Source organism: Acomys russatus, chromosome 18 (assembly GCF_903995435.1).
Source record: "Acomys russatus chromosome 18, mAcoRus1.1, whole genome shotgun sequence".
Taxonomy (NCBI): domain Eukaryota; kingdom Metazoa; phylum Chordata; class Mammalia; order Rodentia; family Muridae; genus Acomys; species Acomys russatus.
Genome location: NC_067154.1, coordinates 29,305,486 through 29,328,037, shown reverse-complemented (window position 1 = coordinate 29,328,037; position 22,552 = coordinate 29,305,486). Strand labels below are relative to the sequence as shown.

General features: G+C 38.3%; 1 protein-coding gene across 3 annotated transcripts in view; it reads right to left on the bottom strand.

The window, feature by feature from the left end:
• The window catches only part of Tdrd3 (tudor domain containing 3), a 140,632-nt gene that overhangs the window by 71,695 nt on the left and 46,385 nt on the right, over nt 1-22,552 (bottom strand). For 2 of the 3 annotated variants that reach the window (XM_051160892.1, XM_051160891.1), the window contains exons 3-5: nt 22,127-22,192; nt 8,297-8,457; nt 2,900-3,041 (exon numbers count right to left, since the gene is read on the bottom strand). In XM_051160892.1, coding sequence (XP_051016849.1) covers nt 2,900-3,041; nt 8,297-8,457; nt 22,127-22,192 — 369 coding nt within the window. The remainder of the gene's footprint in view (nt 1-2,899; nt 3,042-8,296; nt 8,458-22,126; nt 22,193-22,552) is intronic. The other variant, XM_051160893.1, reaches the window with a different exon arrangement.

Sequence of the window (22,552 nt, the reverse complement as noted above, 5' to 3'; positions counted from 1 at the left end):
CCTGTGGAGAAGACAGGCCTCCTGAAAATATAGTCTGAAGTCATAGAGACTAAACTCTGGCAAGAACGATTTTACTTTGAAGCACATAACCACTATATAAATAATGCTTGAAATTGTTCGAAAAACAGTTTTCAGATATAATGCTAGAAAAATCATTGCTGACAAGGATGATATCTAGTAGTTTAGTATCATATTACTATAGTTCATAATATGGAAAGTCACACAAGAGCATTTTTCAAATTATCTTATATCAGTTCATATTTTGAAGAAATACTCAACTGGTTTTTTCTTTAAGTTTTGTTGTACTTTGTGTGTGTGTGTGTGTGTGTGTGTGTGTGTGTGTGTGTAGGCACACACATACAAACAAACAAGCGTAAGCAGGTGAAGGTCAGAGGACAACCTGCATGAGTGAGTTCTCCCTGTCCCCTGTGTGGATCCCAGGGATCAAACTCATGTCACGAGGCTTGGAGGCAGACACCGTTATCTGCTCAGCCTCTGATTATTAAATAAAAGACACAAGCTTCCAAACTCTTATCAGTTTCAGTTTTATTTTCAAGCTTGCTGAGTTAGAATTAGAAAAACAACAGTGTACTGTGAAAATGGGCAGAAAATGGTCTCCTACCTAAAGCACTTTCTCACATTGTGAAGTCCTTCCACAGGGCCAAAGGAAGCTCCAAGGGATCCCTTTCAGCTATCCTTCCCATTGGGGGTGCATCTCTTAAGTATTCATTATTAAATATACCTTCTAAACTTTAAACTTGTTGCACTAATTACCATTACAGATGTTATGATGAAAATATAATGTGAAAGAGTCACAAAGTATTTTTTTTTTGCTCACTTAGATGATTTTTTTCTTTTATTTTTTATTAATTTATTCTTGTTACATCTCAATGGTTATCCCATCCCTGTATCCTCCCGTTCTTCCCTCCCTCCCATTTTCCCCTTATTCCCCTCCCCTATGATTGTTCCTGAGGGGGATTTCCTCCCCCTGTATATGCTCATAGGGTATCAAGTCTCTTCTTGGTAACCTCCTATCCTTCCTCTGAGTGCCATCAGGTCTCCCCCCCAGGGGACATGGTCAAATATGAGGCACCAGAGTACGTGTGAAAGTCATACCCCACTCTCCACTCAACTGTGGAGAATGTTCTGTCCATTGGTTAGATCTGGGTAGGGGTTTAAAGTTTATCGCCTGTATTGTCCTTGGCTGGTGCCTTAGTTTGAGCGGGACCCCTGGGCCCAAATCTGCCTATCATAAAATCCATCATGTACTGTATTTTTAAGCAAATTCCAGAGTTCCTGAATTATATAAACACTCTACTACATTTCATGTAAATTGCAGATTGAGTAGTAAGGCTAACGGCAACATAACATCAGCTTAATGAGCAAAGGATAATAAAAATGGTGTGGGGACGCCATATTTCTTCACAACCTACATGTAAGTTATCAATCTCTTTAATGTAGAAAGAAAATAAGCATGGCACATATATGATTAGCTAGGGGCCCTTTTCTCAGTTTCAATGTAGTTACAAGGAAAAGATTATGGAAACAGCTATAAATCAATTCAATTTACTCTAAAGCTTCCTTTAAAAGCTACCATAAATTAACATCTCTTGTTAACATGAAAATTAAAAACAACTTAGAAGATTTCTCTGTCTTGGACTGCTAAAGGCTCAAAGAGCAGACAGTGACACAATGAGCACCTGGGCGATATATAAACCCACTTGCTAAACCAGGCTTTTCTTTTTGGGTTTTCAAGACGGGGTTCCTCTATGTAACCTTGGTTGTCCTGGACTCATTTGGAGTTCAGGTTGGCCTTGAATTTACAGCAATCTGCCTTCCTCTGCCTCCCTAAGTGCTGGGATTAAAGGCGTGTGCCACCACACCTGGTTACTAAACCCAGTATCAAGTATCATAGGACAGCTATTGCTAAGGGAAGAAGTAAACTTTGGCTTCTGCTTAGCTGTACAATGCAGAAAGCACAGCATGGAGAGTTCAGCAGAAAATAACAACCTCATGAGAAGAGACTCAGCATCGCTAAGCCTTGGAGAAAGTTGCAAACCGAGAGGCTCTATTTCACACACATAGAATAGCTACATGAGAAAATAACCAGTGTGGAAGTCAGAATCTTTTAAAAAGGATAAGAACAAAATTACCATATAACACAGCAGTTCTACAAGTATGTATGCAAAATAACTGAAAGGAGCTATTATCTGTGCACCCATATCCACAGCAGTTTTATTCATAGTGAACAAAAGATAGGAACAACAGTAATGCCCATGATGAGTAATCAATGTGGTATACATAAACAATGGGACACTACTGAGCCTATAAAAAAGGAAAATTTGGCACATCCTACAATATAGATACTATGTTATACAGAATAAAATGGACACAAAAGAACAAATGCTATAACATAGTACGTCCAAGAGATATTAAAATAGTCAAGCTCATAGAAAGAGAAAGTAAATGGTATCTGACACAGAGAAGTATCTATGTGTGCATGTCTGTGTGTCTATGTGCTGGAAGCGAGTAAGTTCCTAACAGACTTAATGGTTTTAAGTGAAATGACTCTTGCTAGGATGTTGGAATTTTATATAAGTATCGATCTGACTTTAAAATATCTTTCTCTTCACTGGCAAGTTTCAAACCTGCCAAGATACTGTAGTAATAACATTTAAAGCATGAATAAAATGTAACAAGTCCTGAAATTTTTCACTTGCTTTTGAGGACGTGGTTAGATTCACAGCAGATAGTTTCTCTAATGAGCCTCATGTTCTATCTTAGTAATTCAGACACAAAAGACAAACGCTACCACTCACTATGGAAGGAGCTCCCCAAGCAAGCATCATCAGAATGCTGGTGTTCTAATTGTTCTAAGCTGTTTTCATTGCACACTTACTCTCTGCAACTCCCATTTCTCAATCAGGTGTTCCACTTCTCCACCAAGAACTGTGGTGTTAGAGTCACTCAAGAGCAGGAATCCATTCCTTATGTCAACAATGCCTGAGAGCTTCACTTTTGTGCCAGGTGGTGTGTTCAGGCTGATGAAAAAGAAAACGAAAGGAATTACAAGTCAAAGCTGCATCGAGGCTCCTCCTCAAACTGAAAAGGCGTCCTAGGACGTGATGAAAATGCAGCACAGCTGAGCTAGCTTTGAGGAGGGCAACCTGTAGAGTACAAGTGGGTCACCGCAAACGAGGACCAAGCGTGAAGCAAAAGAAGCCTCAGTTCCCACGAGCTCAGGCACAAAGCTGTGCTCAAGAAAAAGGAAAGACAGGAAAGCACTTTTCTTTTCTTTTTAAATATCTGCCGTATTTTGTTTGTGGGGGCTTTTGTCCGCATGTACAGAGTCAGATCACCTGGAACTATTGTTACAGGTGGTTGTGAGCCATCACACGGGTGCTGGGAATTCAACCTGGAATTGAACTGGAAGAGCATCCACTGCAATTAAGCACTGAGCCATCTCTCCAGTCAGGAAAATACTACCAAATATGAAAACACTATCGTTCCCTTTTTAAAAAATAAGCTTTGGCTATACATGGCAAAAATATAGGATTATTTAATTAAATTATAATATGGAAAATATATTTAACCAGTAATAAACACAGAAATATAACACCTATATGAGCTATAGTAATCCATAAAAATCCTTTTTGTTAGTCATCTAGTTAAAGATAAAACATGAAAATTACTTATGCAATAAGTTTTCAAAGACTGTTACACACCCACCTGGAAGTATATAAGCATTAACTGTAACAAGACACTCTACAAAAGGCCGGTGTTAAACAAACGCTGGGTAAACCCAGCACCACAAATCCTTGCACAAAAAACAGGGACTTATCTTCCCACTAACATTGTTAAAGGAAACACAGAATGAAAGTTACTTCACATAGATTTGAATCCTACTCAAACTCTTCCCACATATAGCAAGAGAGAACGCTCCCCAAATAGGACTCCTAAAATAGTCTGCTATGAAACACTTGGGATGAATTAGAAAATTATTCTGCAATGGCTTCATTATTCACATTGTAAAGGCTCATGAAATTCATCACATGCTGATTTATGCAACATCAAATCAGTGAGTGCTAATATGACATCCTTTGAAAGGGTGGCTAATAAAGATTATTAGTGAAAAGAAGTAAGACTATGCCAATTCCTCAAACTTCAAATAACTCATAGATAGGTTTTACTGTTCTGTGTATCAGATATGTCTGATACGTATATCATTGCATATAATCAATTCTATCTCAATAAAGCCATCAAAATTGATCTGAGGCTCAGAAGCTTAACATTCCTATTCCTAACTCAAAACTGATAGAACAGTTAGACAAAAAAAAAACCAGCCTTGCCTAATCTCACTCGTAAGGAGCTCTGTGCTCAGAAGTACAGTTACTGAGAACAATGTCCCATCCTCAAGATCAGCAGTAACTATCAGCAACAATATTACACTAACAAGTTCCAGCCAATTGCAGGCAACCTGCAAATCCAGATGTTATAACCCTCTACTTCATCGTTTCTTCATTTCTGAATCAAAGTGATAAGTGCGATGGACCATAGGTTGATGTCCTTTTACTTCCAGAGAAAGCATGAACTATATTACTGATCTATGTGTTTTCTTGAAAAGAACTTTTAGCCAACAATTTTTGACAAATTGCTAAGTCAGAAAATGAATAAGAATATACTAGGACATGAAATTATGAATATAGGCAACTAACAGCAGAAATGAAACAATAAAATAATTATTAAATAAATAAATACCAAAGATAACAGATAATATTGAAGCTGATGATTAACTTTGTGTTAAGTGGCTACACCCATCCCAAACTTGCCTTGATTTTCAAATAATTTCATAAAATTTAGTGTTTCACAAAAACAATTTAAGACTCCCACTATTTTACTGCCACAAAATGAAAAGCAGTACTAAAATTACATTATACTATTTACTAGCTTGACTCCAGTATCATACTTAACTCTTACTTACAGATATATTTTAGGTTAAAGGCTCCTTGTTTGACACCTCAACATATCTTCATTCTTTCTTCATTGTAATTAACAAACAAACAAACAAACAAAAACAAGTCCATGGATGTCAGTGCTGGAGGTGGAAGACTAGAAGTGCCTGGAGGGATGCACAGGCCACTGAGGCACCACACTCCAGCCCAACATCTGCTTTATGCTACCTACAGAGTTATTTCACCTTCCTTCTACGGTAACCACTAGCCAACATTTGAAGTCTTCGAAATTGTCCCCACACAAGAATAGTTTTGCATGCTGTCATTTTTGTGACATCAAAGGAAAACAGGCTGCTTCAAAAATGAGTGAATAAGCATATAATACATTTTAGTTGTTAAACCATAATAAACAGGATAGCAGATGGCACTAGGCAGAGAAATGTTATAGTAGCAAAAGCAGAAAATGTGCACTCCAAAGCAAGGCAGCCTCCTGTGGCACCTGTGAGCCCTGGAAAGAGTTTGAATCTGTAAAGGGAAGAAAGGCCGGTTTTCCAAAGAAGTAAAATTCTTCTCCTCTTAAAAAAAAAAAAAAAAAAAAGACAATGTAATCACAAAGTAGCTAAATAATCCTCTGTGTAAGAAATCAACATTTTAAATGAACATGTATCCATTTAGGTAGTCAGGAGGGTCCCTCCTTTGCCAAAGGCTGGCACAGACTGAAGAAAAACAGTGGCACTGAAGACTACATTCAACAGTTCAACCTACTCCAAATCACTTAGCTCTTCCAAATAAACTGCTCACTTCCCTATAGTCAGGACATCCCATGCAGAGTTGGCATGAAGGAAGCTGTGTGAGAAGATTTCTGAGACCTTGTGAGAAAACTCCAAGTAAACAAGATATGAGTCTTGGTATCTCTGTTCCTCCAAAACATGGGTTCTGGTTGAACTGGGCTTCCCATGTCTCTCCCAGGGTAAACAGGAGTGGGTTTTGCTTCAGATTACACATCATCTTACTTTTGTTATTCAAAAATGTTTCCAAGTACAGGTTTTCCGTGTGATTGTATATAGCCTAAATTCATATGACCTTGCCTAACCCTCAGAATATAAATCCTCTAATGTTATAAATACAGTTAGCTATTGCATGAGACTTTTGACTACCTCATTTTTAGGTCTCCATTCTCCCAAGTCCATGCTGCCAACTAGAGAGGCAACTTCTCTCTCAAAACCATGCACATTTTAAATCAAACTCCTGGCTCCCCAAAGATGCACCAATTTGCTAGGTTCCAGGAAATAAATGTTTATATGTCTATACTGTTGTCCTATCAGCTACTAAGAAGTAAAATTTCACTTTATCTTTAGACTCTCCACAAAAAGAGAGCGAACTACAGTGTATACTAAAGACTATAAGCTTGTTTAGGGAAAAAAAGGTATTCTTTAGGAATTTACATTAAGTAAAAAAGCTCAAAGAACCCAAAGCAGCAAACAGGACCACATACAATGACTCAAGAAAAATAAGAATGTTTGCAAGTGTCCAATAAAAGTTCTTCTTCCCAAAGCAGAGTTCAAATAGCCTTGATAGAACACATTCTCCACAGATATGAACATGTACTGCTCTTTCAGAGGACTGGAGTTCAAATCCCAGCAACCACATGGTGGCTCACAACCATCTATAATGTGATCTGATGCCCTCTTCTGGCCTGCAGGGGTATAAGCAGGCAGAGCACTATATACATAATGAATGAATAAATCTTTTTTTTTTTAATGTAAAAAACAACAACAACACATTCTTATCTTTCTACATCTTAATATGAGTATCTCTAAGTGTCTCTTATTCCTACTGGCTAGATTTCATAATGCTGGAAGGTGCTACACACAGCACCAGAGCAAAAAGCAATCATTAGGCTTATCCAGTTGTGTAGCCCCTGATCTACAATAACGTCCAGCCTGGCAAAATATGTCTACTGGTCCAATAGTCACATCAATGTCAAGGGAGTACCTAAGCACTTTATGACTGGATTTAAAGCCCAACAAGAGAGAACCCAATCCTGGCCAATATGGCTAGACAGTCCATAGACCCTACGGAAAAACCTGCTATTATTTTCTAAATGACACAGTACTAAATGAAGTCCTAAAGACTTATCACTATATTTATATATTATATATAATCTCTCAACCCTCATCAGAGAAGCCTCTTACAGTAGATGATAATTAACAGAGGCTTATAACTGGTCAAGATAAAAAGTACGGAAGACTGTGAGTGCTAAGCCCTTCATGATACATCTACGTCATACCTCCTCCTTCCAAGTTTCAGGAATCATCTATGAAAAGGACGGTGTAAAGGCTCTAAGAGCCAGAAGTGGTGGATGACTACAACAGACCAATGCTTCAAGACACAGCAGAGCAATGGCACCTATAAAGTCACAGGTTGAGACAGCATGCCCAAGAGTCACATGAACTCACGTAAGATAAAGAAATGTCAGCATGGAAAAGGAGAATGGGTATGAATTCCCACCAGCACCTGAGGAGCTATTGGCAACTGATGGCTGCTGGGACGAGAGTGAGTTGTCTTTAAGGGTGTGGCCCTGGTAGGCCAAGCAAGCTGGAGTGGATGATCCCACACCCAAGGTATATATATATTCCATGAGTTAAAATATATGTGTGTGGGGGTACACACACATACACATACATTATATACATATGTGTGTATGTGTATGTATATATACATATATATACATGCATACACACAAACATATATACAAATACACACACACACACACATATATGGTTGGGTGTGTAAGGAGTGGTGGTATATTTGAGAAGAGACAGGAGAAAATGACCAAAATACACTGTATTAAATGCTCAAAGATTTAATAAAAATATTTTTCAAACAAGATAAGAATTTAGGTTACTCCTTAAAGAATTTTGTCTTCTAAAGAAGCCACAAACCTTCTTAGTTTTAATTATCTCCTTAGAAAGTATATTAGCTTAGAAACTTGGCTAGACTCTTAAATAATGTAATAACATGCTAATATGAATAGTTAGCTGCTAACCTTCAAAAATAACATATTTAAACAAATATTTAAAGCAAACAGTGAATGACCTGAATTTTTCTGGAAAAAAAATCATGCATATATAGCTTAAATTTGTTTTATAGTTAACACAGAATAAAGAGTGACTAACTTTATCTCTATCTGCCTTTTAGACAAAACAGACATGAAATTCCCAGGAATTTCTTATGGAAAAGTACAACATTCACTTAAGATATCGTTCCTCCTATTTTAAGCTCTTACAATGAAATCAGGTTTGAAAAGCCTCAAAATTCTTTTAACAAGTTATATGAATCACCTTATTTTTGAAATATAACTGAATTCTACTGCTGTACAAGTTGTATGCCCATCAGTCATCTGCAAACGAAGCATCCTTGGCGCAGCCTGCGATTCCTCATTATCCTTTGGCGCAGCAACATTGCGGACTTTCTGAATTTGTAAAACACATGGACCTTCAAGCTGTCAAACATAAAGAACAAAAGTCATTTCTTAGTCACTGCTATATTTTCAATTATACAAAAAGATAGCTTCAATTAAAGTCAAGTCTAAAATGATTTTGTTAATTCATAGAGGTAAAATTTCAAGAAGGCTGCAGAAGATCAATTTTTTAAAGCACTTTCAGATAGTTAGACGGTATGAAAGCACTAGGAAAGCAGTTCTGTTTTTAATAAAAGGTGCATTTGGTCACTACTTCTAACTGAAGTAGTTCACGCAGGCCTTGTTTCCTCCCCTTTCACATACATAGGCATTCAGGAGACAAACAACTTGACAAGATTTTAAAGAACATCAACTTACGGCAGTGATTCAAAGGAATGCTTCCCATTCAAAATGCCAACTTTGCAGGCCCCTCTTCTGGGGTAAAGAAAACAATGCTCCAAAGTGTAAGAGACATAGAGTTCAAGGAGTGGGTTACAGTGATTTCTATGCTTCCCTTTTAAAATGATATTAAATCTGAAGTTATATGACATGTGCTGACAAGGAGAGAAGAAATGTTCTCTCTTGCCAGCTTGAAAAGTACAAAATAAACCAATGGACTAACTAGCTGTAAAGCTCAAGGTTTTATATGATAAAATTCTGATAGCAAAACTAGGGAGAGAGTTAAATATGCTTATGTGACTCAAAAATAGATTTAATAGAAATAATAACTTCCACATAATAAAATAGCTCTTTAAGTTAGCATCACAGTTTAGGGAGAATGGTTATTTTAAAAATGAAGTTTTTCAGGTAAATAATATTTCTGTACATAAATAATTAATACATGTTTTCAGAAAAGAAATAAAAAACTGTTGGTAAACATTCATACTTTATTTTCCAAGCAAGCACGTCTCCAAAGAGGACATCTACTACCCAGCACTAGCCAGGAACAATGACGTTTTACATTCAGCTTCTCTAACCTAAGCTTTCCTCTACGTTTCAGCTATGAAAGGAGACTACTGTTTCTGCCAAGATGGTGGACTAGAGCTGGCATCTGAGAAAGCCAGTAAAAGAAAGTTAAAATAAAGGAAAATAGGAGTCATTCCAAGTATATGGAGGAAAAGCCTCAGAAATCCACAAAGGAAGTCACAGGATCCTGGAAAGACCAGAGGGAAAAGGAAGTGCACTCGGAGAAGAGAAGCAGTGCAGCAGCAGTGTACTTCCTTGGCTAGAGGAGGAAACAGAAGCCTTTTACAAAAGCAGCCTCAGGTCAGTGAGATGGCTCAGTAGGGTAAAGATGCTTGCTGCCAAGCCTGAAGACCTGAGTTCAATCCTGGGATGTACAGGGTAGAAGCACAGATCTGACTCCCAAACATTGTCTTCCGATTTCCACACATATGCCATGGTACATACACATACTAGTTTTAAATAATTTTTAATACTTTATAACTTTTTAAATGTTACATAGATAATAAAAAATATAAAGCAGTTTGCTTGCTTCACTGGCTGATACTAGAGACTACGCCATCAAGGGCAGGTTACTCAATAGGAAGACTCCACTCCAAAAAGAGAACAGCTGTTCAGACTAACATATGTGCAATTATACAGAAACACACAACAATAAAACAGGAACAAACAACAGCCTAGGAAGATAACTCAGTAAGGAAAATGTTTACCGTGCAAGCATGAGAAGTTGAGTGTGCATGCCAAGTACCCTCATAAAAGCTGTGGCTGTAACTGCATGTTGGGGGACAAAATTAGGCAAATTTTGGGGGTTCACTGGCAAGCCAGTCTAGCCAGCTAGCCAGTCTGACCAAAACTGGGCTCTAAATTAAGTGGGAGACTTTGCTTTTTTTTTTCCCCTACTGCTCTGAAGAAAAACAAATCTTAACATGAGTAACTCCAAGGAGACAGTCTATTCTGATGTGAGATCATAGGGTACAATCCATCATGGGAATTGAGGCAGCAGGAGCTTGCATCAGCTGCTTACGTAACACCTACACCAAGTGCTCAGCATGCCTTCTCCTCCCTATCCAGCGCAGGGTTCCCACCACCAGGAATAGGCAGGTCTTCCCATCTCAACTAGCACAACCAAGACGAGCCCCCGCAAGCATGCCCAGAGCCCTGTCTCCCAACAATGCTGACATTTAACAGTAGCCATCATATCCTGTTTCAAACATTAAGATGGAGAGTAATAAAGGAGGACACTCAGTGTTCACCCTTGGGTTTCTACAGATACACGCGAGCGTGGGAAGATGAATCATCCAAATGATGGTAACTCCTCAAATAGGTAAAATGTTAAGTTATGCACGCATGTATATAAACTGTCAAAATTAAACACACACACAAAAAAATAAATGGGCTGTGACAGTTCTCAGTGGAAAAAATATAAATGCCCAATCAATACTTGCAACATTCTTTAATATCATTAAGCTATCTGGGAAAGAAAGAAACACAAATAACCAATAAATATTTTATATTTTAAAGTATTCAAGGGCTGGAGAGATGGCACAGAGGTTAAGGGCACTGACTGCTCTTCCAAAGGTCCTGAGTTCAATTCCCAGCAACCAAATGGTGGCTCACAACTATCTATAATGTGATCTGATGCCCTGTTCTGGCCTACAGGCGTACCTGCTGGCAGAGCACTGTACACATAATAAAGAAATAAATATTTTTTTAAAGTATTCAGTCACTGGGGAAAAGCAAATTTAAACTACTTTGAGATTCCATCTCACCCTAGTTATAATGGTTATTATCAAGAAATCAAATACAAGAAATGCTGCTGAGGCTCTAGGGGGAAAGAATACTTGTTCAGTGCTGTTGGGAATATGAACTTGTACAACCACTGTGGCAACCAGTACGGAAGTTCCACAAAAGGCTGAAAACAGAACTGCCACATGACATTACTATTCTACTCAGGTATATGTCCTAAACCAGCACAGTGCCAGGATGCTTCCACACACGTGTATAGCTGCACTACTGAAGTAGGTAGGAAATGCCACCAGACTATTCATCCATCAACAAATGAACAGATAAAGGCAATGCAGTACCCATCACAATGGAATTTTAAACAGCTGTAAAGGAAGTAAAATCATGGTATTCACAGAAAAAATGATCCAACTGGAAATTATGTTAAGCAAAGCAGGCCAGACTCAAAAAGAAAACTACTATATTTTCTCTCAAACACAGAACCTAAATTTAAAATTACATGAGTATGTAAGAGTGTGTGTGTTTCTGTATGGCTGGAGGTCATAAAACTAGCCATCTCAGGCTACTACACAAGAATTTACTCTGTGTATTTCTTCCTAATTCCAGGTTCAGTGGTTTCACGCTGTAGTTTAACAGAGACATATTAAACTACAGCAAGTGGTAAATGCTACATACTGAGGCTCTCTACTCTCTTCAGGTGGGCAGTTTACCAGCATTTTATTGGTAGCATCACATCATATCCTATAAAGATGTCAACTGTCATTGGGTTGATGTGCAGCTTCAGTAAAAATTCTAGCACATTTTAAGAGATTTAATAATTTGATTCTAAAATTTATTGGAAGAAAAAATAATAACCTAACAAAGAATATTGTATTTTACAACCACAAGTTTAGGAAAAAATGGTAATTTCAAGTGTCATAAAGGTACCTTTCAAATAGATCTTGTATACTTAGGGAAAGCAATATAAATGATGCAATATTTTGTAAAATAATTTGGACTTATTTTATAAACATGGACACCAGCTTAACTCTATTGTGTACTAATTCAGCTCCTGAGTTCATTTCTTATTATATGCTTGTCCTGAGAAGTAGTGTATATTTCAAAACTGATTAAAAAGCAATAATAAATTAAATCGCCATCAAAGGACCTGATATATATTTACTATAATTGCATGTGCAATCAAAATGTACTTGAAGTCAATGAACAAACTAAGAAATTCACAGCAATTATTTCTTGGTACAGGAAGGGGTGAGGACAGAACACAGGAGCAGAGTCATTCAGATAGTCCAGTGTTTGGCACCTACTTCAATATTAAGCCTCAAAGCAACCCTATACGTACATACGTCAGTATTTTAAATAATGTATGTTTTAAAATAAATATATTGGTCAGTGAAATTTCTAAATTGAAAAGGTAAATCTACAGCCTACACAGCACAAGTATACTCAAAGCCAAACCACAGAGCCAGTTTGGTGCCGGAAGTGTTAGTAACATCATTTCTAAGAAGGAGGATAATGGAAAAGCCACAATTAAAACTATTTGACAATTTCCCTTGCCAATATCAACACTAACTAGATACAGCTACACTCTATGCCAAGGAGAGATGTGCTAGCAGCCGGCATCCATGAGCGCACTAGAACGTGCTGGTCCCAGCGGCACATGGCAAGCACCTTGTTCTGTGCTCTGTGCTAATAACCTCACTGGCTGTGAACACAGCCTCGCTCTGCTGCAACTGCTCCATCCGAGCTCAGTCTTCTTGCTTTTCTCCTGCCATGACATGATGATTCTTCTGCACTAAGCAAAGCTGAGATAAGTGGCATGATGTGGCTGCACACCAAGAAAAAGACATGCCAGTTGTTTTTCTTCTTCTCTCTCTATCTTAGAATAAAAAATTCCCCATATACATAAACATATTAAATATGATGTATATTATTTTATGTATATCTACTAAATATGCATAATATACTATATATACATAAGCAGTATACATACATACTTTAAGTTCTTAGAGCAGGAAGATGTGTATACAGAGTATGTATACACAGGGTTTTTTCAAAAGATGTATTTTATTTATGTGTACGTGTGTTTGTCTACATGCATGTGCATACATATGCAGGTGCTCACAGAGGTCAGAAGAGGGCACTAGATCTGAGGAGATGGAGTTACAGGTACTTGTGAATCACCTGACATGGGTGCTGGGAACCAAACTCCAATTCTTCGAACCCCTACCCAGATCTAGCCAATGGACAGGACATTCTCCACAGTTGAGTGGAGAGTGGGGACTGACTTTCACACTAACTCTGGTGTCCCATATTTGACCATGTCCCCTGGATGGGGAGGCCTGGTGGCACTCAGATGAAGGATAGCAGGCTACCGAGAAGAGACTTGATACCCTATGAGCATATAAAGGGGGAGGAGGTCCCCCTCAGTCACAGACATAGGGGAAAGGAGTAAGGGGAAAATGGGAGGGAGGAATGGGAGGATACAAGGGATGGGGTAACAATTTATATATAATATGAATAAATTAATAAAATATATATGTAAAAATACAAAAAAAAAAACCACACATGTCAATGCTCACAAGGGAAAAAAAAAAAAAATTGCTAACTGTTGGGCCATAGCTCCAGCCCAGCCCATGTACAGTGTTCTCTAAGGTTTCAAATCTGCCTCCACTATGGAGACCTGCTCACTATTCCATAATTGAAAATCATATCTCTAAAAGTCTAGAGAAAAGAGCAATGTCTCCTGCACGCAAACTAGGATGGCTCTCCCTCTTATATGTACTTCCAACATAAATCTCTTTTCTGGAGCTCTCTCTCTCTTTCATTTTGTACAAATGTATATTCCTTTGGGCCACTGAGTATAGGGCCAATGAGATGGCTTGGTGAGAAAGGCACTTGCCACAAAGCATGAAGACCTGAGTTCAAGTCTCAGGGTGTACATGGTGGGAGGAGAGAACCAACTCTTAAATGTTGTCTTCTGACCTCCACACATTCACTGTGGGACACACACACACACACACACACACACACACACACACACACACCACTCACTTCCTCCCTCTCTCTAAATGAATAAATAAAATAAATTTTTACCTGCTTGAATAAAAAAAATATTTCTGGGGGCTGGGGAGATGGCTCAGTATTTAAGAGTACTGGCTGCTTTTTCAAAGGACTTGGGTTTTATTCTTAGTACCCACATAGCAGCTAACAACCAACAGCCATTTGTGACCTCCATTCCAGAAGATTTTCCACCCTCTTCTGGCCATTATAGGCCCCAGGCATACATGTAGTGCACAGACATACATTCAGGCAAAACATCCCACAGATGAGATAAATAATAAGATAAATACTGAACAGAAAGCACCCGTGTTATCCTAGTACCTGGGAGCTTAAGGCCCAGAGGGTCTCAAATGAGTACACCCTGGGCTACACAGCAAGTTCCAAACTTGTAGTTTACATGAGAAACCTCTCTCAAGATATAGTAAGAATAAACTAAACAAAAATGATTTTCCAGTGCTATACTATAATTTACTTAACACGCAAACAGTAAGTCAACAGATAAGGTGGGAGTTTTACAAACACCTTTGAGTTCACCTGTGGAATTATATAGAACATTAGGATCATTCTCTATTCTCATGTAAATAAAGCCGACAGCACAGACAAGGAAAAGCTTTGCCAGAGGCCCTCAGTGACTGTGACCCAGAAACAGAATGCAAACATGGAACTGTCTCACCAAAACAAGTTGGTTTTCTACTGTGCATTCTACAACTAACATTAAAAGCAGATGAGACATACAGAGAAATGAGATGATTTTTCTTTAAAGACTAATTGTACTCAAGAGGGCAGAGATTAGAAGAGACACTGCACCTCAGTTGGAAACTACAGACGGAACAGCAGTTTGTCTATAGCTGAAGGACATTTGGGTCCTGCAGTAACAAAAGCTGAATTCATGGTGGTGATTTCTGCTGTAGTATTTTTCCAAAGACTGCACAGATAATAAAGACCAGCTATTTAACATTAGTCAAGGAGAGTCTGAAACAAATCAAAAAGAGAACAAAATAAGGATTTACTAAAAACAAGCTCTAAACAATTTAAGACTTGATGTTCCTAAGATGGAGAAGGTAATACCGAAAGTATCATCGGGGATTGAAAGACACAACATTGGCAGAACTCCGGGACCCTGATCCTTTCACATTGGCAACTATGTACGCAGACAGCAAGACCACCTAAGTAAAAGTAACAATGATGGCAATGACACCAACACAAAGAAGCATATAGATTGTAAATGTGGTGAGGCTGTAAGACTGTAAAGCACCTATCTTTTAGGAATTATAGCGCCTTTAAAAGGGTCTTGAATAGTTTCCCAAACTCGAGATTCCTGAACAACGAAAGGAACAGTAATATATAAAAATAACAGCGCAGCCAACAAACCTCTCTTCATTGCTTTGAGTAGTTACAGTGAATGTATAGGAGGGGAGCCTCATGGAGGCCCCATTCCAAGGCTGCAGTCCACTGTGGGCACCCATAGGTCTGCATGTCTCTGCCTTTCACTGCTCCTGACAGAACTTACTTCTTAAGGTTTTGTTGTTATTGTTGTTGTTTTAGTTCTAAAATTTATCCTGTCTAATATACACTTAGAAAGATTCAGATCAAAACCATAAGAAATTGTATTACTATATCCCAGTAAATAAAACATAAATTCCTAAGTTTATTTGTCAGAAAGATACAAGTACATGCTTAATTTTAATAACTCACTAAATGGAACACTAATAAATGATTATTTACCACAGACAAAATTAACAAAGATAGAAAACAGCATTAAATTAAAGCCCAAGCCTTTTTGCCTGTGTTTTATTCTTAAAAACATTCACCCTCTAAAACTGAGAGTGCTGTCGCTTCCCTCTGAATTGTAAGGCACGGAGGCCATCTTGTGGCTCAGGTTGGTATTGCTTGTGTTCTAAGCCAGTCACTTCAGCTTGCAAAAAAAGTGAAGCCTTAAATCAGCTTCAGGTTTTAAAAAGTCATATGCAACTGTCAGCACAAGGCCTTACAACTTAAAGAGAAACAACTGCAGAACCATACTATTGGATAGCAGTTGCCTCCAGGTTGACACCTTCTACCCTGGAGTGAGGCTCAGGAGCTCAGGTAAAGCACCTTCCATGCCCTGCAGAGTGGATAACTGAGACCTTTGGGGCCCTCCCCAAGGATATGGAGGCAGTAGGTCTGCTGCTGAGGGGCCTTCAGGAGTCTTCACTGCTCTGAATGATGAGTCCAGATACTTGGAAAAGATTCTCCATCCTCCTGAGCCACCTGCAGGCCATGCAGAGAGCATGGCTGCCCATGTAGGGGTAGACATTTCCGTGGCACAGGTGCCTTAGAGTCAACACCTGCTCCTGTAGGCAACCCCTCTCCAATAATTCTGTAGGTAACCCCATACACTCCATGGTCTATCAACTGGACATCTGGTGTAATTGTTACTTAATTGGTGTTGGCTTCCAATCAGCAGTGAATAGACATGTGTGTTCCCTCTGTCCAGGAGAGTCTCAAAAAAAACACCCTTTTCTTCTACGCTTCTTTCACATTATGCATAAGTCCTCAAACAACTGGACTGGACACAAAGATTTTGAGCTAAGCTATATCTTTTTTTCACTTTTTTATTAATTCATTCATATCTCAATTGTTATCCCATCCCTTGTATCCTCCCATTCCTCCCTCCCTCCCACTTTTCCCCTTACTCCCCTCCCCTATGACTGTGACTGAAGGAGACTTCCCCCTGCATATGCTCATAGGGTATCCAGTCTCTTCTTGGTAACCTGCTATCCTTCCTCTGAGTGCCACCAGGGCCCCCCTCAAGGGGACATGGTCAAATATGGGGCACCAGAGTCCATGTGAAAGTCAGTCCCCACTCTCCACTCAACTGTGGAGAATGTCCTGTCCATTGGCTAGATCTGGGTTGGGGGTTCGAAGTTTACTGCACGTATTTTCCTTGGCTGGTGTCATAGTTTGAGCAGGACCCCTGGGCCCAGAACCACCCTTCATAATGTTCTTCTTTAGGTTTCTAGGACCCTCTGGATACTTCTATTTCCCCATTCTCCCATACTTCTCTCACCTAAAGTCCCAATAGGGTGTCTGTGTCCTCCCCTCTGTCCTACTTTCCTGGTAAGTGAAGACTTTCATGGGACATGCCCCTTGGGCTAGTGTGCAGATATAAGTGAGTATATACCATGTGAGTCTTTCTAGCTAAGCTGTATCTTACAATTACCATGCATACCTTGTTTTAAACTGCTAGGAAAATAACAGGAATTTAAAATTAGACAAAGAAAAACATTAAATAATTATACTGCATTTACATTATGACTATCTCCCATGGTCTCCAGCTTGTTTACTACTAGCTGTCCCAAGACTGCAGAGTATCTAAAACATACAAACCTTGCCCTAAAACTCAGAAAAGAAGTTGTGTGAGATTATATAGTCTGTCTCTGTCTCTGTGTATGCATCTGTTTCTCGCTGTCTCTGTGTCTGTTTCTCACTGTCTCTGTGTCTGTTTCTCTGTGTCTCTTGTCTGTAGCTTTCTCTCCTCTGTCTGTCTCTCTCTCTCTGTCTGTGTGTGTGTGTGTGTGTGTGTGTGTGTGTGTGTGTGTGTGTGTGTGTGTGTGTGTCTCTCTCTCTCTCTCTCTCTGCCTCCAACATCTAGAGCCTAAAGAGGATCAAAAAAAAAATTTAACCTACTATTGAAATATATAGTTTGGACTGGGCAGCCTGGAGAAAAACCTCTGTCCACCTTCTCACCACCTTTCAAATCTCTGCTTGAGATCTATGAAGTCATGTCAAACATTATCAAGTACAATAGAAATTTCAAAACAATGTTGCAGAGAGAATGAGAGAGGACACTCAGGGAAAGGACAATATTAATTACTAATAAGGCTAATTTCACTTTTTATAATTCTATATTCTCCCAAAATACTCAGTGATAATAACAATGACTAAGACTTCAGTTGTGAAATCCAGATGACAATGTCTTTCTGAAGGTCAAGATGTCTTAGAATGAGACTAAATCCAGAGGAGACAAGTTAAATGTCATCTAACTACACACTCACCCTCTTCCTTACCTGGTCACCAATCTAATCTAGCAGCTCTTCACTCCCTAACCTGAGATTACCAGATCATAAAAATGGTGTTATCTTAAGACTCACTAATGGTAAAGCAACAGCACAGACTTTGGCCTTTTCAGCAGATGAAACTCAGACTCCTCTCATCTACCTACAAACAGAAGGACTGGTCTGTCTGTTTGCAGAGGCTCCAGGACATTGTGATGAGCCTCAGGCCCAGTGGATCAGTGCCCAACGAGCCTTTTCAAAAACTAAATAAAAAATGTTTTCTTCAAGGCTGCCAAATACAAGTAGCCAAAACACTATGAATGTAACATTTATATAATTCCTGATTGTTTCGTGGTTTTTCTTGCTGTAGGTAGTTTGTTGTATGTATATGTAATAATATAAATGTATATGTAAAAAATATTTACTTAAAAAATCACATAAAGCAAATGAAGGAAGTTCCTACAAAGATGATGGTTTCCATTCCTCTCTTGCTTCTTAATAGTTGGGAAGATCAGTGTGGCTCAAGGAGGTTCAGGGCTAAGTCCCAGACAAAAAAGATGAGTCCATTTGCTTGCTTCTTTCACTAAATCCTCTTGGAGAGGTTAGTAACAACAAACTCAGCAAAAGTAATCAGCATTTCTGAACTTTCAGATTTCTGACAAATAAATCATCCTGAACGGTTCATAATATAACACAATCACCATGTGCACTGCACTACAGCCAACAATTCATGTGCAATGTCATTTAATACTTTAACGGCATAGGGAGTAATACTTTAATGATATAAATGTTAACCTCTAGAAAGGTTAAATAACTTGCCAAAAGTCACAAAGTCAAATTATTAGAGAAACAGAGTTGGAATGAGGCCAATGGCTGTATTGTATCTTCCCACTCTGTTACTGGTCCCTACCACATGACACCCTTCACACCTAACCTAAATCATGGCTGCCCTGCCTCTTAAAGACACACTGTAAACTTTCTTCTTAATGTTGGAATATTGGGAAGTTTGTTTGTACATCTGCTTGGGAGCTAACCATGAAATCTAGCTCTCTCTCTGTTTCACTCTCATTCTCCTTTTTTCTTCTCACCTCCATTACCAATCTTTCTTTCTTTCCTAATATAAAAGGGAAACTAGAGATTATTATTTCCTGTTAAAATCCAGAAATTACGTTTCATGTCAGAAACAGAGAGTGAAAGGAAAATATAATCAATAAAAAAGAACAGAAAAAGAATGATCCAGCCATTTCTATTTTTTCTATATATAAATTAGGACCATGTAAGAATACTTTACGTAATAGTTGACACCCCAAAGTAAAAGATAGACAGATCTATAATTAAAATGCCATACTTACTAATATTTCCCTGCAGCCTACTTACAGATTAAGATGAAGCTTATTTTAAATTAGAACTATAACATATGTAATTTAATGACAGATTGTCTCCATAACAATCAGGCACTATTAACATGATGAAGTGCTAGGCAGTAAACTTTTGTAGTAAAGACACAAATAAAGTATACTGAGCTGCATTAATCTTCAATTCACATCAATAATAAGGCCCTTGAATATTAAGCTTCAATATAGCTGTATCCAAATATAATTTGTGGAGTTCTAGCTAATGGCAAACAAAATGAGTACAATGGACATACCAGCTTTTAAATTTTATATTAAAACTGTTTTAAAAATATCTTCATTCATGCGGTGAGAGGAATTATATCTGGTCTTAACAGCAGTTAATAAAGGGGAAAACATAACCAATGAAGAATAACAAACAGAAATATCAAGAAATTTCTATTCATATGAAAAAGGCATCTATTCTTTCTACGTATAAATTAGCATCACACTTACACATGTTTTATGTGATATGTATCATAGAAGATTCCAGGTTACACAGCTTTGTTTACTGTTATCAACTACCTTCAAAGGAAACCTTTAAAAAGTTCTGCACACAACTTTAGAAGCAAAACTATGCTAAGAAAATGACCAGGACAAAGAAAGCCTCCATCTGCTGGTGAGCTCAAGTCCCAAGGACACAGAGCCAGTAGGGAAAGAATAGAGCAGCACTACAGAAAACTCTCACTGTCTTAACTATACTAGGACAGAGATGTGCATGTACCATTGTGTAACTGCTGTGCATCAGAGCTATCCACGTTCCAGTGCAGGGTTTCTAGGAATGTTTCCAGGACAGCAAGTCTTCATGCTATTGACTGGAAACTCAGACAGAGGCAAGGGCAGTTTGGGAACCAAGTCAAAGCCAGCAGAAAACTTCATCTGAGAACAACCATTTTTGTAACAAAAAGTAAAATGTAAACAAGCTGGAGAGGACTTTGTAAAACACACACACACACCAAAAAAAAAAACAAAAACAAAAACAAAAACACTTGAAACTAACATCAAGCAAAAGATCCAAGTTAAATGGGGAAAACACTGTGGTAATGATAACGTACAGAGGATTATCCAGAGGAAAGTAAGCGCCTGCTCTCCCCTGCCTGCGAGGGAATCTAGAGAAGACACTGCAGACTTTAGCAGTGCAAAGAAACTGTAACAGTTCAAAACAGGACCAACAGTTCTTTACAAAAACAATATACACTTATTTTCAAATTTAAAAACTAGCTAAACAGAAATGTGCAGAGACTATCATCCCTACCTGATTATTTTTAGGAGGTATTCCTGCACTTAAAAAATGAGAGCACTAGATGTCTGGAAACATCCTAGGTCTATGAATCAGAATCCTGAAGGAACTCTGGACAATTTTCATAATGCTTCCAATATCTCGGTGATGGACAGGTAACTGTTATAACATTTCCCAACTAAAGAAAAGTAGAAGGAAACTATATATAAAGTGTTCATGTAGAAGAGCTCTACAACTTGCTGTTTTATCAATCGTATTGTCAAAGACAGGAAGCAATGTAAAGATATTGCCAGTTGTCCAAAGTGCTCACGAGATAAACTATGCACCACTTGTTTATTTCTTATTCGGTTTTATGTTTGTCACCCTTATTCATATTTTGGGATATCATACAGAGAATGATCTTTTTCTAGTAAATCATAAAACTAGCTTAACTTCATAAAAGGCCTAGACTGAATAAATTGATCTGGGGTTAAAAAAAAAAAAAAATGAGAGCACTAAGAAAATCCGTACTAAGAACATCTGCCTGTGAAACACACAATAACAACAGCAACCAAACATGCATATTTGTCAAACTGCTAAACACCTCATAATCTTTATACTTTTATATTCATAAACTTAGTAAAAGTTTACAAAGGAAACTAAAAAAACAAACAGAGAAGGGGACTTGTTGGCACTTTAATAACGTGACAAGTAAAAGGCAAAACGCCTATGGACAATGAAGATCCAACCAAGGACCGTGCATAGACTAGAAATAGGACCCTACACAGATGTAACTGATGGGCAGCTCGGTCCTTATATGGGTCCCCTAGTAAGGGGAATGGGTGCGGACTCTGACAGGACTCTTGCCTGCTTTTGGATCACTTCTCCAGGCCACTGGAGAAGAGAATACATTCAGTCCTTGATATGCTAGGAGGGTGGGGAGGGCGCATGGGACGGAAATTCTCTGAGGAGTAGGGGCGGGAGATACAGGAAACAGGGAAGGAGGGTGAGACCAGGAGGAGAGGAGGGCAGGAGCCATGACCAGGATGTAAAGTAAATAATTAATAAAATATAATAATGTGACAAGTGTTACATGTCAAGTTAATAAACCATATTTATAATTTCTAAATGAAAATTTTTAACATTTAAAATGCACCAAAATTCTACTTTCACAATGTTCTATATGTGAAGCAAAACAGCATGCCAAGTCTGTGGCCTTCCAGCTCTGTCTGGTAATTTAGTGCACATTCCAATTTGCTATGGCAGTCAGCAGAGCTTAGAGTCATCCTCCTCTTTACCTTTTCTACTTTGCCACCGTTGATGTCACTGGGAAGGAACTTCTTGCCAATTGTTCTCAAATCTGTCTAAAATAAATATTTCAATATTAAAATAGAATTATAGAAAAGTAAATCTAAATTCAGTCTTACAAACAAATTACTTCAGGTTTGTGGAACGGAAATTAAGCAAACATCTGTAACTAATTATAAAATGTATCCAGTCACTATTTTTGCATTATTTATCCACATGCTTGCATCATACCACTACAGCAAACAGTAGGCAACAGGGTCATCACAGTTCTTTGGGATTCTTTTACCTTAGTTACTCTTCTCTAAGATCCGAAAGAAATTGTGATCTTACTGAAAATTAACACCATAATCCAAAAATCAAATGAGAGCTTTGGACTGCAATAAACACAGTATATGTTTTAGCCACCTAATCCTATA